At 42.8% G+C, this 15,065-nt stretch overlaps 1 protein-coding gene across 1 annotated transcript in view; it reads right to left on the reverse strand.

Annotated features, from left to right (window-relative positions):
- Positions 1-15,065, reverse strand: part of LOC126260225 (glutamate receptor 1-like) — a 1,552,181-nt gene that overhangs the window by 191,524 nt on the left and 1,345,592 nt on the right. Inside the window, exon 13 of the mRNA XM_049957528.1 lies at positions 8-462. Within this exon, the coding sequence (XP_049813485.1) occupies positions 8-462 (455 nt within the window). The remainder of the gene's footprint in view (positions 1-7; positions 463-15,065) is intronic.

A 15,065-nucleotide genomic window follows, 5' to 3' on the forward strand; every position in this document is an offset into this window, starting at 1 on the left:
TGTTGACCTGGGGGAGATGTCGCAGCCCTGCTGCATGAAGGCCCCGAGCGCGAACCACAGGCTGTTGAGGATGCTGAAGTCATTGGCGAGGACGCCGCAGCGGCCGACGCCCGTCACGCCGACGCCCACCCCCGCGGAGACGGCGTCGTCGAAGACGCCGACGCCGACGGCGGTGGCGGTGGCGGCGGCGGCGGCGCTGCCCCCGGGCGGCAGCAGGCGCCACTCGTAGGGCGAGAAGCGCGACACGATGAATAGCACGATGCTGACGCCCACGTACGAGAAGATGACGCACACCCAGATCTCCTTGCTGAGCGGGTTCAAGAAGCTGAACACGCCCGGCTTCTGCTTCACCGGCTTCTTGATCATGATGCTGATGCCCAGCGACATGAACGGCTTGCTGAAGTCGATCACGCGCTCCCGCTCCGACGTGATCGTCATCGACGCGATGGCGATGTCCGCCTCCTGCGCACACCACGAGCGATCGCCCTCTGAAACAGGCTGACAGCGCTGGCCGCAACACGTACAGGCAAGAAAATGCTGATGTTCCACAATCACATCTACACTCATACCAAAGAGAAGTCCTTGTAAGTGTAAGAAATCTGCGTTATTAACAGACGTACCGTCAATGGGCTGTTGTGACTGTAAACTGTAGGTTATATAGAGTGTCCGTGAATGTACACAGACGCAGAAGATTTATTTGTCAGAACCAGTACTAACACTCTAGGAAAATTACAATACTGGCCATTAAAACTGCTACACCAAAAAGAAATGCAGATGAAAACGGGTATTCATTGGACAAATATATTATACTAGAACTGACATGTGGTTACATTTTCACGCAATTTGGGTGCATAGGTCCTGAGAAATCAGTACCCAGAACAACCACCTCCGGCCGTAATAAAGGCCTTCATACGCCTGGGCATTGAGTCAAACAGAGCTTGGATGGCTTGTACAGGTACAGCTGCCCATGCAGCTTCAACACGATACCACAGTTCATCAGGAGTAGTGGCTGGCGTATTGTGACGAGCCAATTGCTCGGCCACCATTGACCAGACGTTTTGAATTCGTGAGAGATCTGGAGAATGTGCTGGCCAGGACAGCAGTCGAACATTTTCAGTAGGCCCGTACAGGACCTGCAACATGCGGTCGTGCATTATCCTGCTGAAATGTAGGGTTTCGCAGGGATCGAATGAAGGGTAGAGCCACGGGTCGTAGCACATCTGAAATGTAACGTCCACTGTTCAAACTGCCGTCAGTGTGAACAAGAGGTGACCGAAACATGTAATCAATGGCACCCCATACCATTACGTCGGGTGATACGCCAGTATGGCGATGACGAATACACGCTTCCAAAATGCTTTTACCGCGATGTCGCCAAACACGGATGCGACCATCATGCTGCTGTAAACAGAACCTGGATTCATCCGAAAAAATGACGTTTTGCCATTCGTGCACCCAGGTTCGTCGTTAAGTACACCATCGCAGGCGCTCGGGTCTGTGATGCAGCGTCAAGGGTAACCGCAGCCATGGTCTCCGAGCTGATAGCTGATAGTCGTTGTTGCTGCAAATATCGTCGAACTGTTCGTGCGGATGGTTGTCGTCTTCTGAACGTCCCCATTTGTTGATTGAGGTATCGAGACATGGCTGCACGTTCCGTTACAGCCATGCGGATAAGATGCCTGTCATCTCGACTGCTACTGATATGAGACCGTTGGGATCCAGCACGGCGTTCCGTATTAGCCTCCTGAACCCACCGATTCCGTATTCTGCTAACAGTCATTGGATCTCGACCAACGCGAGCTGCAATGTCGCGATACGATAATCCGCAATCGCGACAGGCTGCAATCCGACCTTTATCAAAGTCGGAAACGTGATGGTACGCATTTCTCCTCCTTACACGAGGCATCACAAGAACGTTTCACCAGGCAACGCCGGTCAACTGCTGTTTGTGTATGAGAAATCGTTTGGAAACTTTCCACATGTCAGCACGTTGTAGGTATCACCACCGGCGCCAACCTTGTGTGAATGCTCTGAAAAGCTAATCATTTGCATATCAGAGCATGTCCTTCCTGTCGTTTACATTTCGCGTCTGTAGCACGTCATCTACGAGGTATAGCAATTTTAATGGCCAGTAGTGTAGATTGCCACTTATATGAAGAAGACGCGTTAATTCGCAGATAGGCACGATTAAAAGACACTTACATAAAGCTTTCGGCCACAGCCTTCATCAGCAATGGCAAACGCACAACATTCATACACACAAGCAAGCACACTTCAAACACACATGAGTGCCAACTGCGGCCGCTAGGGCCAGAATGGCGTTACCGTTCGAGCTGCCAGATAGATAAAAGAAACAATGAAGAATGAATAAACAGGATTATTAATGAGGTAAAGCAGTTCACAATTCAAGAAACTAAATGCATGATTAGAAGTACGTATATGAGAGTGCAACACAAATTGCATAAAGAAGGCGTCCGCATTAAACTCGTTACATCTGTTGTCAATTCTCGGAAAAGCTCAATAAGAAACTGATTAACATGACAATCTACCAAAACATACACCCTTGAAAACAGCAGATATAGCAATAAATGGTACTGAAACAACTCACACAGACACGGCGTGCAGACCTTTTTAAATCGTAATATTTTAGCAGGATGGTGTCCTACAGGTGTAATAGGTTTAATACAAACGCGATTATGTAGACCATCAGCTGCTGTGCTAATTTTATTGAAATGTACTTTTCATTTCAGTCCATGTAAATTGCATTCTAGCACTGCACAAAAATTCGCTATGTCACCTTCTGGTACTGGACAAAAATTCCTTACACTCTTTTATTTTTTGATATATTAAAGACATTTGCCTTAAAATTATATAAACGCTTACGTTTTATGTTTAGCTCAGTATTAAGCTAACTACTCTTAGTACATCAGAAACCAAGATGACAAAGAATTGATGACCAATGCCAGGAGACGGTTCCTACAGGCCGAAACTTATATCACACTTCATTATACGCTATACAGCATCTGATGGTGTACACAAATATATTTTTCATTAGTATATTCTGATATTGTAACGCTAATGTTTCAATAAAGCTATCACTAGACATAATAAATAAACACTAATGAATTCCTAACAATTTCCTGTTACAAAAATTGAAGAAGTTTAGTTTCTCACAGGACTTGCGATGAAACAAAGTTACTTTAATTTAACAGCAAATTTTATTAAGTGCAGGTGGTCTAACTATGAGATTTCGTCTGTCTGCTAGATGACATTTATAATGATCACTTAAAGGAAACACAGATGAAACAAAACAACTGTGTAACCTCTTCAGCTAGTTCCTACTAAGTAACAATTCCACTGTTGGGTATGATACAGACAAAAATGTAAATTTTATATGCCTAGCGGTTTCCATAAAAAACTGACAGATATAGTTCCAAAACTTAAAAAATGAAAACAGCAACAGACATAACTGTCGACAACAGCATCTCCCATCCAATAACACAGCAGCTAGCTGCATGCGAATGCATGCTAGGGCCGCGATCATTTCAATTACACAAGAGGATAAGAACCATGAAATTAAATAAATCCAACAAAAAGCCACAAAGAATGGATATCAGCCATCCACAATTTACAAACTCCATAACATAAAAAAGAGACAAGTAGAAATGGAACATCATACTTGCTAGCAAGAGACACAAAAAGCTTTTGCCATTTTAGTATTTCATTCATTTGAACAGACGCCAATCAAATTTCTAACCAACCCATAAGATACTGCATTACAATGAACTACTACACAAACAACAAAACAAAGCACTCCCTGCCTCACACTTCAATTTTGCTGACAAACAACTGGGTGTTAACAGTCATATACCGAGACAGTTACTGTTTTTAGGTAGGCGGGACAGGCAGATCGGCTGGCATACAATACAATCAACAAAAAATGGCTCTGAGCACTATGGGACTCAACTGCCGAGGTCATTAGTCCCCTAGAACTTAGAACTAGTTAAACCTAACTAACCTAAGGACATCACAAACATCCATGCCCGAGGCAGGATTCGAACCTGCGACCGTAGCGGTCTTGCGGTTCCAGACTGCAGCGCCTTTAACCGCACGGCCACTTCGGCCGGCCAACAATCAACAAAGGTCCGCTAAATGTGTGAACGTACATCACAAATCCGTAATGACGACTCACCTTTATGACAGGGAACAGAAAATATCAGATATCACTAAAGATCTCACATCCTGCCAAGCATCAACCTCACGCACAGATCGTAAAATAATGTAGAAACCAAAAATGCATAGGCAAAGGTTTTTAAGTCCACTTACATGCTGAATTAACAAACAGGCAGTGAACATAAGACTATTTCCTGTATTAAATAATGGTTTCCGCTCAATACAATTGTCGCGCAAAAATGAATAAAGTTCATTCCATTCTCCCTTACACATACAGAATTACACCCTCTAGTCTACATAAGTTCCACCGTCTCCCTTAGCCCTGTCTTGCACTCATCCACCATGCGTCACCATTCTCACCCATCATGTCGCTTCCCCGTGCAAAGCTGACTTGATTTGTTTTTGTGGACCAAACAAAACATAATTACATTGCTTCACAAGCTACTTATCAACAAAAGTAGCAAAGTGTGACAAGTAATTTGTGTTAAACATGCCAAATTACGTGCAGCACATGATGTAACATAAAAATTATTTTTGCTGAAACTGCTTTGAACGATTTTACTTTGTGTCATGTGTTTATGTAATCCACATTTCTAAGACTTAAGCTTTTCTACTGAATCTAAATCAGACATTAAAGTGCCTTATTTGAAGACAGTAAAATAGCCGTAAACACTTTACATTATTTGAAGTGCCTAAATAAACTTGAAGTGTCTAAATAAACATGAACTTTAACAACTATCAATTTTGCTTACCTCGGCTGAGATGCTTTTTGGCGTAAAACTGTGTTATCCATTCACTTCTAGGTGAAAAACAAAGGCAGAAGTACGGCTTAGTGCCCAAAGAAACGTCAAACTAATCCTTGAAAATAGAGCTTTAGCTTTGAAATTCTGTGTACTAAAACACGAAAATGAAATATAAAAAGGGAGACGGTGTATTAATAAGGAAAATATTCCTAACCTGTAAAAGAATCTAGTTTTTATAATACTCAGCATTCTAAAAAAACTATTATTCTTCGTTTTTACTTCATATTTAGCCACAGTTACGTCATCTTCACTGAGTCTCGTTTTGTTTCTGAAACTACTTAAGCACGTTGAGTGCCGCACGCAAAGTAACGGATGTTTCACCGCCAAGCCAGAACCACGGGATCAGGCATTAATAGTGCTTTGAAGCCGGTGACCTCGTGGCATTTGCTGAGTTAATATTATAGATTGCATTGTCCAAGTCGGCCAACTTTTATGCGTTTTATGGCTTTCCGCTGTGTCTCAAATTTTGTCATGTCGTGTGGTATATGAAGTTATTAAATACAACTCGAAATAAAGATAAATTTACGTCGTCACACTGATCGAGAGATCTCACGTATCGCAAATCTCTCAATGAGGAGATAAAGGCGAAAACGGTGAGAAAAACAGTGTGCGTAATTGGAACACACAAAACGACATAAATGGCGCACAGTACAAAGAAAACATGACGTATTGTCTAGCCACAAAATGCATAAAAGCATGACAAAGTATGCATCTAATCTTCAGAAACAGAAATAGACACACTGACGTCAAATATGTGAGTAAAAATAGTTCAAATGGCTCTAAGCACTATGGAACTTAACATCTGAGGTCTTCAGTCCCCTAACGTTTGAGCAACTTAAATCTAACTAACGTAAGGACATCGCACACATCCATGCCCGAGGCAGGATTCGAACCTGAGACCGTAGCAGCCGCGTGGTTCCGGACTGAAGCGCCTAGAACCGCTCGACCACAGCCGGCTGTGCGTAAAAAATAAGAAAAAAGAGAGTACATTGTGTCTTGCGAAAGGCATATACGCTGTGTATATATATATATATATATATATATATATATATATCAAATTCAACTTGCAAACACGGAGACAACACATCAGCATCTTCTAAAATCAGCAAAATCATATAGTATAGAAAATTACAGTGATATCGTAAAACTGGTACTCGCATGTTCAGTTAATCTCTTTGTACACCATTTCATGTTAAACTATCCTCAGACACACCCCAATGAAATAACGGCTGCACCTGTAGTTTATTTATTACTAACGTACCAACAAGATATTTCCGTGGTATTCAATTTGCTATTGTGTGTTTATTGTGTAATATAGGCAACTGTCGTATCGATGTATTCGTGAAAACACACAAATGTATAAGTACAGGTGCTTCGCGTGTCTACAACGCGATTTCGTAGTCGTCTCTAAGGCAACGACAGCCGTTTGCGTTTCGCAGTTGATAGCTCTCAAAAAATCTGCCTAGTGTCACGGATTTATTTGCGTTGACTCGACCGTACGAGTGTATTGATAGTAAAGAATAAATGTATTAAAACTCCATGCATGACGCGGAAGTTATTCACGCATCTCAGTGTTTATGACGTCATATCTCCTGAACAATGTGTGGTACCGTGAGATAATTTTGTAGCTGCATTTAGTGGCATATGTGGATAATATCTGCGAAATTTATTGCGAATAGAGATACTAGCACAAAGCTCCACCAATGCGTGCCCTTTCCAAAATGGCGGCTGAAATTTAATGCTACTAAAAGCCAGGCCGCCTTAATAACGAGACGTACAGTGCCGATGGGCCTTCAGCCGTTGCGAATCATGGGAAGCCCCATCCCATGGTCTCGCACGGCTAAATACCTACAGCAGGCGTAACGCTTGACAGGCACCTTACCTGGAAGCCGCACATCCGTGAGGTCTGGGGGAAAGCAAAAGGTCGTTTGAAGCCACTATAGCCAGCCGGGGTGTGTAAGGTGTCAGGCAAATCCAACAACTTCCATGAAAACCCTGACATGATAAGCAAATCCAGTAGTATGTCACATAGCTCCGAATAAATCGTGACATTAAATTAACCAAAGTAATACGAGTAACGAGTGAGCAAATGGAATACCACAGACTAACACAAGAATGCCTAAATGCATGTCATACCTTCCCACCGTGGGACAGACGCAGTTCCGAGGGGAGAAACGAGAACAGAAGCCGAGAGCAGAACCGTGTTAAGCTGGAAGGCCCTACGATAAGGGACGGACGGACACCCACGTCGCCAGCTAACTGCTAGGACCACACCACCCGCAAGTTTTAGCGTGAGACTTTTTCGCGTCTCTGTTACGTCAAGACCACCCCCCAGCCAACGTTAAAAGCTAGAGCCCTCCAGAAGAACAGTATAGATCTTACGATAACACAAAAATGGCTACACCACCCGCAAGTTTTAGCGTGAGACTTTTTCGCGTCTCAGTTACGTTAGGACCACCCCCCAGCCCATGTTCAAAGATAGAGCCCTCCAGAAGAACAGTATAGATGTTACGATAACGCTAAAAGGACCACACCAGCTGCTAGTTTTAGCGTGAGACTTTTTCGCGTCTCTGTTACGTTGCAAACTTTAAAAAAAAAACATTGCCCCACCACGAAAAGTATAACGTTTCTCATTGGATAGACAGAATTTTTATAGGCGGAGCTTAAGGTTAACATTGAGACCCTGATTGGTCAGATGAAAACACAGCCAGATAGTTTTTTTTTTTTTTTAAACCAACTTCGGTAAATTGTAGTAAGGAGAAGTTAGGAAAGAGTTGCTTTCGAGACAGAGAGGTGAGCGGAGCTGTGCTGTCCGTCGCCCCCTGACGAACACCGACAAGGTAATGAACGCACGCGAAGCCGCATTTTTGAGCGCATAAGGCTTCACTCAGAACTGCAGAATTCCCATCTGTTACATCCCATTTTTGCGTAATACTAGTGTCGATCGTCAATTGAAGCTCATGGTATTCACATTTTCTACGTAAGTTAAAATCTGAAGCTTCTGTAGTGTGTGGGAATGCAGCCGATACCCATATTCGTCTGCTACAAGAGGTGCAAGGGAGAGGTCGGCAGTGAGTTAGGCGGTAACAAAGTGCGTCAACGCTCGTGAAGGCTAAAAGGAACTACAGAAACGTTAGGGTAAGAAAACGCACATGGTGGAAACGCATGAACTGTTGAATAAACTTAGACTGCACAAAACAGACAAAAAGGACTGTCGTTTAGGAAACGAGCAAAGCAGGTGCACGCCCTTTTATACGCTGTGTACTCAATACTACCGCCATCTGTATATGTGCATATCGCTATCACATAACTTTTGTCAGCTCAATGTATTCTGTAGGAGTTAAAGAATTTTTAGAGATCTAACTTCAATTACAAACACAGCTAGATAATACAAGGTGAGTCACCTAACATTATCGCTGGATATATTTCGTAAACCACATCAAATACTGACGAATCGATTCCACAGACCGAACGTGAGGAGAGGGGCTAGTGTAATTGTTTAATACAAACCATACAAAAATTCACGGAAGTATGTTTTTTAACACAAACCTACGTTTTTTTTAAATGGAACCCCGTTAGTTTTGTTAGCACATCTGAACATATAAACAAATACGTAATCAGTGCCGTTTGTTGCATTGTAAAATGTTAATTACATCCGGAAATATTGAAACCTCTTGAGTACCACTCTCCGCTGTTCGATCGTGTGTATCGGAGAGCACCGAATTACGTAGGGATCCAAAGGGAACGGTGATGGACCTTAGGTACAGAAGAGACTGGAACAGCACATTACGTCCACATGCTAACACCTTTTTATTTGTCTTTTTCACTGACGCACATGTACATTACCATGAGGGGTGAGGTACACGTACACACGTGGTTTCCGTTTTCAATTACGGAGTGGAATAGAGTGTGTCCCGACATGTCAGGCCAATAGATGTTCAATGTGGTGGCCATCATTTGCTGCACACAATTGCAATCTCTGGCGTAATGAATGTCGTACACGCCGCAGTACATCTGGTGTAATGTCGCCGCAGGCTGCCACAATACGTTGTTTCATACCCTCTGGGATTGTAGGCACATCACGGTACACATTCTCCTTTAACGTACCCCACAGAAAGAAGTCCAGATGTGTAAGATCAGGAGAACGGGCTGGCCAATTTATGCGTCCTCCACGTCCTATGAAACGCCCGTCGAACATCCTGTCAAGGGTCAGCCTAGTGTTAATTGCGGAATGTGCAGGTGCACCATCATGTTGATACCACATACGTCGACGCGTTTCCAGTGGGACATTTTCGAGCAACGTTGGCAGATCATTCTGTAGAAACGCGATGTATGTTGCAGCTGTTTGGGCCCCTGCAATGAAGTGAGGACCAATGAGGTGGTCGCCAATGATTCCGCACCATACATTTACAGTCCACGGTCGCTGTCGCTCTACCTGTCTGAGCCAGCGAGGATTGTCCACGGACCAGTAATGCATGTTCCGTAGATTCACTGCCCCGTGGTTTGTGAAAACAGCTTCATCGGTAAACAGGTAGAACTGCAATGCATTCTCTGTTAATGGCCACTGACATAATTGCACTCGATGATTAAAGTCATCACCATGTAATTGCTGATGTAGCGACACATGAAACGGGTGAAAGCGGTGACGATGCAGTATGCGCATGACACTACTTTGACTCAGTCCACCGGCTCTCGCAATGTCCCGTGTACTCATGTGTGGGTTCATGTCAAGAGCAGCTAACACACCAACTGCACCCGCTTCTTCTGTGACGGGCCTGTTACGGACCCGTTTGCGTGCTACGACCATACCTGTTGCATACAGTTGGCGGTAGATGTTTTGCAATGTGCGGCACGTTGGATGCTCTCTGTGCGGGTACCGTTCTGCATACACCCTGCAGGCTTCAGCTGCATTTCGTCGACACTCACCATAGATGAGTATCATCGCCGCCTTTTCAGAGTTCGAATACACCATAGTCACAGTTCCTACAACACTACACTATCACAGACGTCTGGTAACACGGTGTTCTACAGTTGGTCTGCGTGCGGAGACGAATGCAAAATGCCGGCCGCGGTGGTCTCGCGGTTCTAGGCGCGCAGTCCGGAACCGTGCGACTGCTACGGTCGCAGGTTCGAATCCTGCCTCGGGCATGGATGTTTGTGATGTCCTTAGGTTAGTTAGGTTTAAGTAGTTCTAAGTTCTAGGGGACTAATGACCACAGCAGTTGAGTCCCATAGTGCTCAGAGCCATTTGAACGAATGCAGAATAACAATAGCAGCAAGCGCTACATGCGGACACTGCGACAGCTAGACCAAACCACAACAGAGCACTACAGCCACACTCGTAAACACGGTCGTTATCGTAAACATGTCCCTGCAGATGCTGCTCGCCGACCGTGGCCCGTGTTTGTTACAACACGCAACTGAACGTCGCAGGTTTCAAGCGTCAGCTTTAGGTTACAATATCTCCGGATGTAATTAACATTTTAAAATGCAACAAACGGCACTGATTACGTATTTGTTTATATGTTCAGCTGTGCTAACAAAACTAACGTGGTTCCATTTAAAAAAACTAGGTTTGTGTTAAAAAACATACTTCCGTGCATTTTTGTATGGTTTGTATTAAACAATTACACTAGCCCTTCTCCTCACGTTCGGTCTGTGGAATCGGTTCGTCAGTATTTGATGTGGTTTACGGAATATATCCCTGTATATGCATCAGATTGTGTAAGGTATTGTTGTGTAATCACAGTCTTCAGCTCAAGATTTTTGTGAGTACAGTGTAAGCCAACGAAGAGATTCAGCTTTTATTCAAAGGCTGTCTTTTCTGTACACAAAATAGCGTTTAAATTTACAGCAATACTGTTATTTTGTATGCCCATATTGTAAATAAAAAAACGTTACTGCATTTACAGTTCTGCTAACTTATACTCTCCATTGATGAGTAATATTTCTACTTTCGCTTTCATGGTGCACGTTGCATTCACACAGACCTACAACTAAAGACTGACAGAGTGTCCGCGATTATTTTCCTTCTGTTTCCATTTGTTTACTGTCTTATCCAGCAAGCGGACTAGTTACGTTATACCAGGTACTTGCAGTAAGTGCTAGCATAGGAGCGGCTCTGTCAAGTTTGTGGTTCGTTTTCAATAATGTCATGTATAAATGAATGGTACTGTGTGTTACGTAAATTTACAAATTTGTCCTTATCTACGCCTATTCTCTGTATCAGTAAACTATTTCTGAACTCGGGATATACTCCTTTCAATCAAGTTTTCTTGAAGATATGATAAAAACGTTTCATAGACACTATGTAGTTTTAACGTAGGAGTCTCTCAAACAGCATCCACATATAGATGCAACTATCCGTCTGTGCAATATGCTACAAGCAGCATGTGCTGTGAGATAGTGACAGGCAACGAAACTTTCCTAAATTCTTTCCGTGATTTCACCACACATCATGCAATAATTTCTTTCCACGACATTACAAGCTTCTACAGTATGTAATGGGGAAAGAGAAGCAGCAAAGAGAAATATTCTCTCTTTATAAAGACACACAAGATCTTAGTGAATAGTCATTTACACGTACTGATAAATGCAAATCCTTCATGGACATTGAGAACAAAATTTATTCAATCTAGGGAGTGGGAACTAAAACCAGACATGTATCTTCTCGAGAAAAAAAAATAGTATCCCCTTTACATTTATTGGAGACAACAAGTACGGTTACCGCAGTAGTCGTTTTGTCACATCAACGTAAGCTTGGTATAGACTGTGGTAGTAAGCCAACAATCTGATAAGCGAATATTAAAGAATATTGTTCCTTGAGACAGCTTTGCGATCTCGTGAATACTGTATTTAATTCGATAAGAAAGTACTTCCTTTTGTATCTTTCGACGTCCGACAATTTACTACTTCAATGTACAAGTCCGCAAGCCTCAACGCTCAGTGCTACCAGACGAATTACGTCACTAGATTTAGGAAAGGAATTTCAGACGGGAAACACAACTTGTTTCGTTTACAGATTGCCCTTTATTCTCCCTTAATGTTTTCCTGCATTTCTTTCGCCTTCTAATTCCGTTACTGCAGGATTGCGGAAGGGATGTAGCAGTTCAACCAACCTACGCCAGATGGCAGAGCACGACAAGAAAGAGCACGCCCCTGGCGGCAGAATAGTGAACCGCAGCGGCAACCTAGCTATGTTAACGGTCAATATTTACTTCCACGACCTCCCATAGATGGTACTAGTTGCCAGTAGACGCGAGCATTTGGTGTCATTAGTACATAAATCGATTAAAAACAGGTAAAATACGCGCTTCCTTTATTCTAAAGGAAAATACATTAATACTCAGTGAGGGTGTATTCTTTTCGCAGCAACATCTTTATGCTCATAAAACGAAATTATGTGGAAATATCATTAAATTTATGCCAGCAAAGAAACAACTATGAAAATGAGTTTCACTGGTTGATTAAACTATGACAGACAATTTACAGTTTGATGCTTGCACTAATTAATGCAAATATATGAATCGATCCTTGCACGATAGTGTTCCCAAAGCTGCGCGCAAAAAAGCTATTTTTCAGGGAGTCATATCTCGGGTTCTATTCATCAAAGAGATAATGAGTGAATCGTTTTGGATAGCCCATGGCCCAGCGAACATTTCTTTATCTAGCCGAAGAACGGATGTACTGTAGCTATCCTAGAGACAGAGGCAAATTTTATCATTACAAGGTCCTCCAGCCCAGGCTAACTGAGCAAATCTGTTGGTTCTTTTCCGTTAGGTGTGATCTAGGGTGGGCCTTAGACGGCATAGGGAAGCACCACTTATTCTTGAGCATTTCCGAGGAAAACCCCGCAAAATCATGACTTTTTTTGTATCAAGTCTGCCACCCAGTGGATGGTAATTTCTATAATTTATGTTCATGGCAAATGGTCGACTTTTTACATTATGTTCTTAAGATGACGTTCTATGACAACTTCAAACTTTTTATGTACATCGTTATCCGTTGCCGAGATCCAGAGAGCAAATCTGTTGGTTCTTTTCCGTTAGGTGTGATCTAGGGTGGGCCTTAGACGATATAGGGAAGCACCACTTATTCTTGAGCATTTCCGAGGAAAACCCCGCAAAATCATGACTTTTTTTGTATCAAGTGTTCCACCCAGTGGATGGTAATTTCTATAATTTCTGTTCATGGCAAATGGTCGACTTTTTACATTATGTTCTTAAGATGATGTTCTATGACAACTTCAAACTTTTTATGTACATCGTTATCCGTTGCCGAGATCCAGAGATTCAAACGTAACCGTACTTACGCAGTAAACTGCAAAAAACAGTTTTTAGACGTTTTTGTAATTGGGCCGTAATTAGCTAAATAATTAACCATAGAAAGTGGCTCATATTGCAACAATACAATCTTTAGACATTTATCTACAAACGCCATTTCTTCGTTTTTGAAAATCTTTAACCGTTATATATACCCGAAAACATGATTTTTGAGTACCAAAAATACCAATTGTGGGGATGGCTACTTCTATAATTTCTCTTTAGGGAAAATCGTCGACATTTTCGCCATTTGTTTTTAAGGTGATGTCCTAGATGAACTCTTTTTGATATCAACGTCCGTTACCGGCAGCCAGAGGTTCAGATTTACCGTAATTACGCACGTAAAATATGCACGCAATTATCGGCCTGAGGCATGAATGTAGCTTAACTGGTGCAATGAACACATGGGAAGGCTTCTAGGCTCATCGCAATGGTTCTGAGGCCACCAAAGTATGCTTTTGTCGCCATTTTTCAGTAATAAAACTTTACGACGCGTTGTCGCTGTATAATGGCCCCTTCACGCTTGTACTCGCTGTTGTGCCCTGGATATTATTGGTTCAAATGGCTCTGAGCACTATGGGACTTAACATCTGAGGTCATCAGTCCCCTAGAACTTAGAACTACTGAAACCTAACTAACCTAAGGACATCACACACATCCATGCCCGAGGCAGGATTCGAACCTGCGACCGTATCAGTCTCGCGGTTCCGGACTGAAGTGCCTAGAACCGCACGGCCACCGCGGCCGGCACATTATTCATGGTGCCACCTCGCAGCGGAAGCACGTCACTAGACAATTATTTAGTCATGTGAAATTATTTGCAATCGCAAATCAAACACTGCATTTTTTGGCGTACTATATGTTTAGCTTAAAAATGTTGTGCATTTTTATTTAAAGTAGTGTAAAGTGAACTTGCTTTGGGAGGCAGACGGCTTTGTGTTACCTTTATATGATGCGTACTTATTTATGTTTCACAGTATCTAAATGTGTTGAAGTACATAAATAAACTGTCAGAATTTCTGATCTATTAAATTCGTTTGATGTGAGTAATACACTGTGCTGCAACAGGGAAAAAAAGGGAACCAGCTGAAAAATACTCGCGTCAGAGCACAAAAAAGACGAATGTGCTCCACCCTGACAGAAAAGTTTGAACCAGCTGTCTGGATCCTCATTCCGCTTTCCTTAGCAAAAACTTTGGCATGCAAAGCTATTCGCGCTTTTTTGTGCTGGAAGAGAGTGGTAGCGAGAAAGTGACGGTGGAAGAGAGTGGAGACAATGCCAGGGGGAGAGGATAGTGGTAGAGAGAAAGTGGCAATAAAAGAGAAAAATAGATGAATGGAGAAAGTAGCAGTGTGAGCCAAAAGAGAGGAGATACTAATCATCCATGAGAGGCAGTGGTAGAAAAGAGAAAGAGAGATCGATCTGGCAGTGGAAGCAAAAGAGAGAGGATACAGTGGAAATGAAAAAGAGAGATGATTTGAGATCTACATAGGCTTTGGGTATCTGGAACTCCGCAGATCGGCGAACTGTACCACAAAAAAATTTGCCCACCTTGGCTCATCCCCTGTAACGACGAGTTAGTCTGGTGTTCAAAACTTCGAGCAAACCATCCCCAAGGACAAGTGTGCAAAGGGAACAACTGTGATTGAAGAGAAAGATAGGAGACTGCAAGCGAGAAAGAAAGAGATAGTGGGAATGGGATAGAAAAAGAAGGGGCAAAGACAATGTGACTGCGAAGGTGGCAGAGAAGGACACAGGGTAAGGAAGA

The sequence above is a fragment of the Schistocerca nitens genome, chromosome 5 (assembly GCF_023898315.1).
Source record: "Schistocerca nitens isolate TAMUIC-IGC-003100 chromosome 5, iqSchNite1.1, whole genome shotgun sequence".
NCBI lineage: Eukaryota > Metazoa > Arthropoda > Insecta > Orthoptera > Acrididae > Schistocerca > Schistocerca nitens.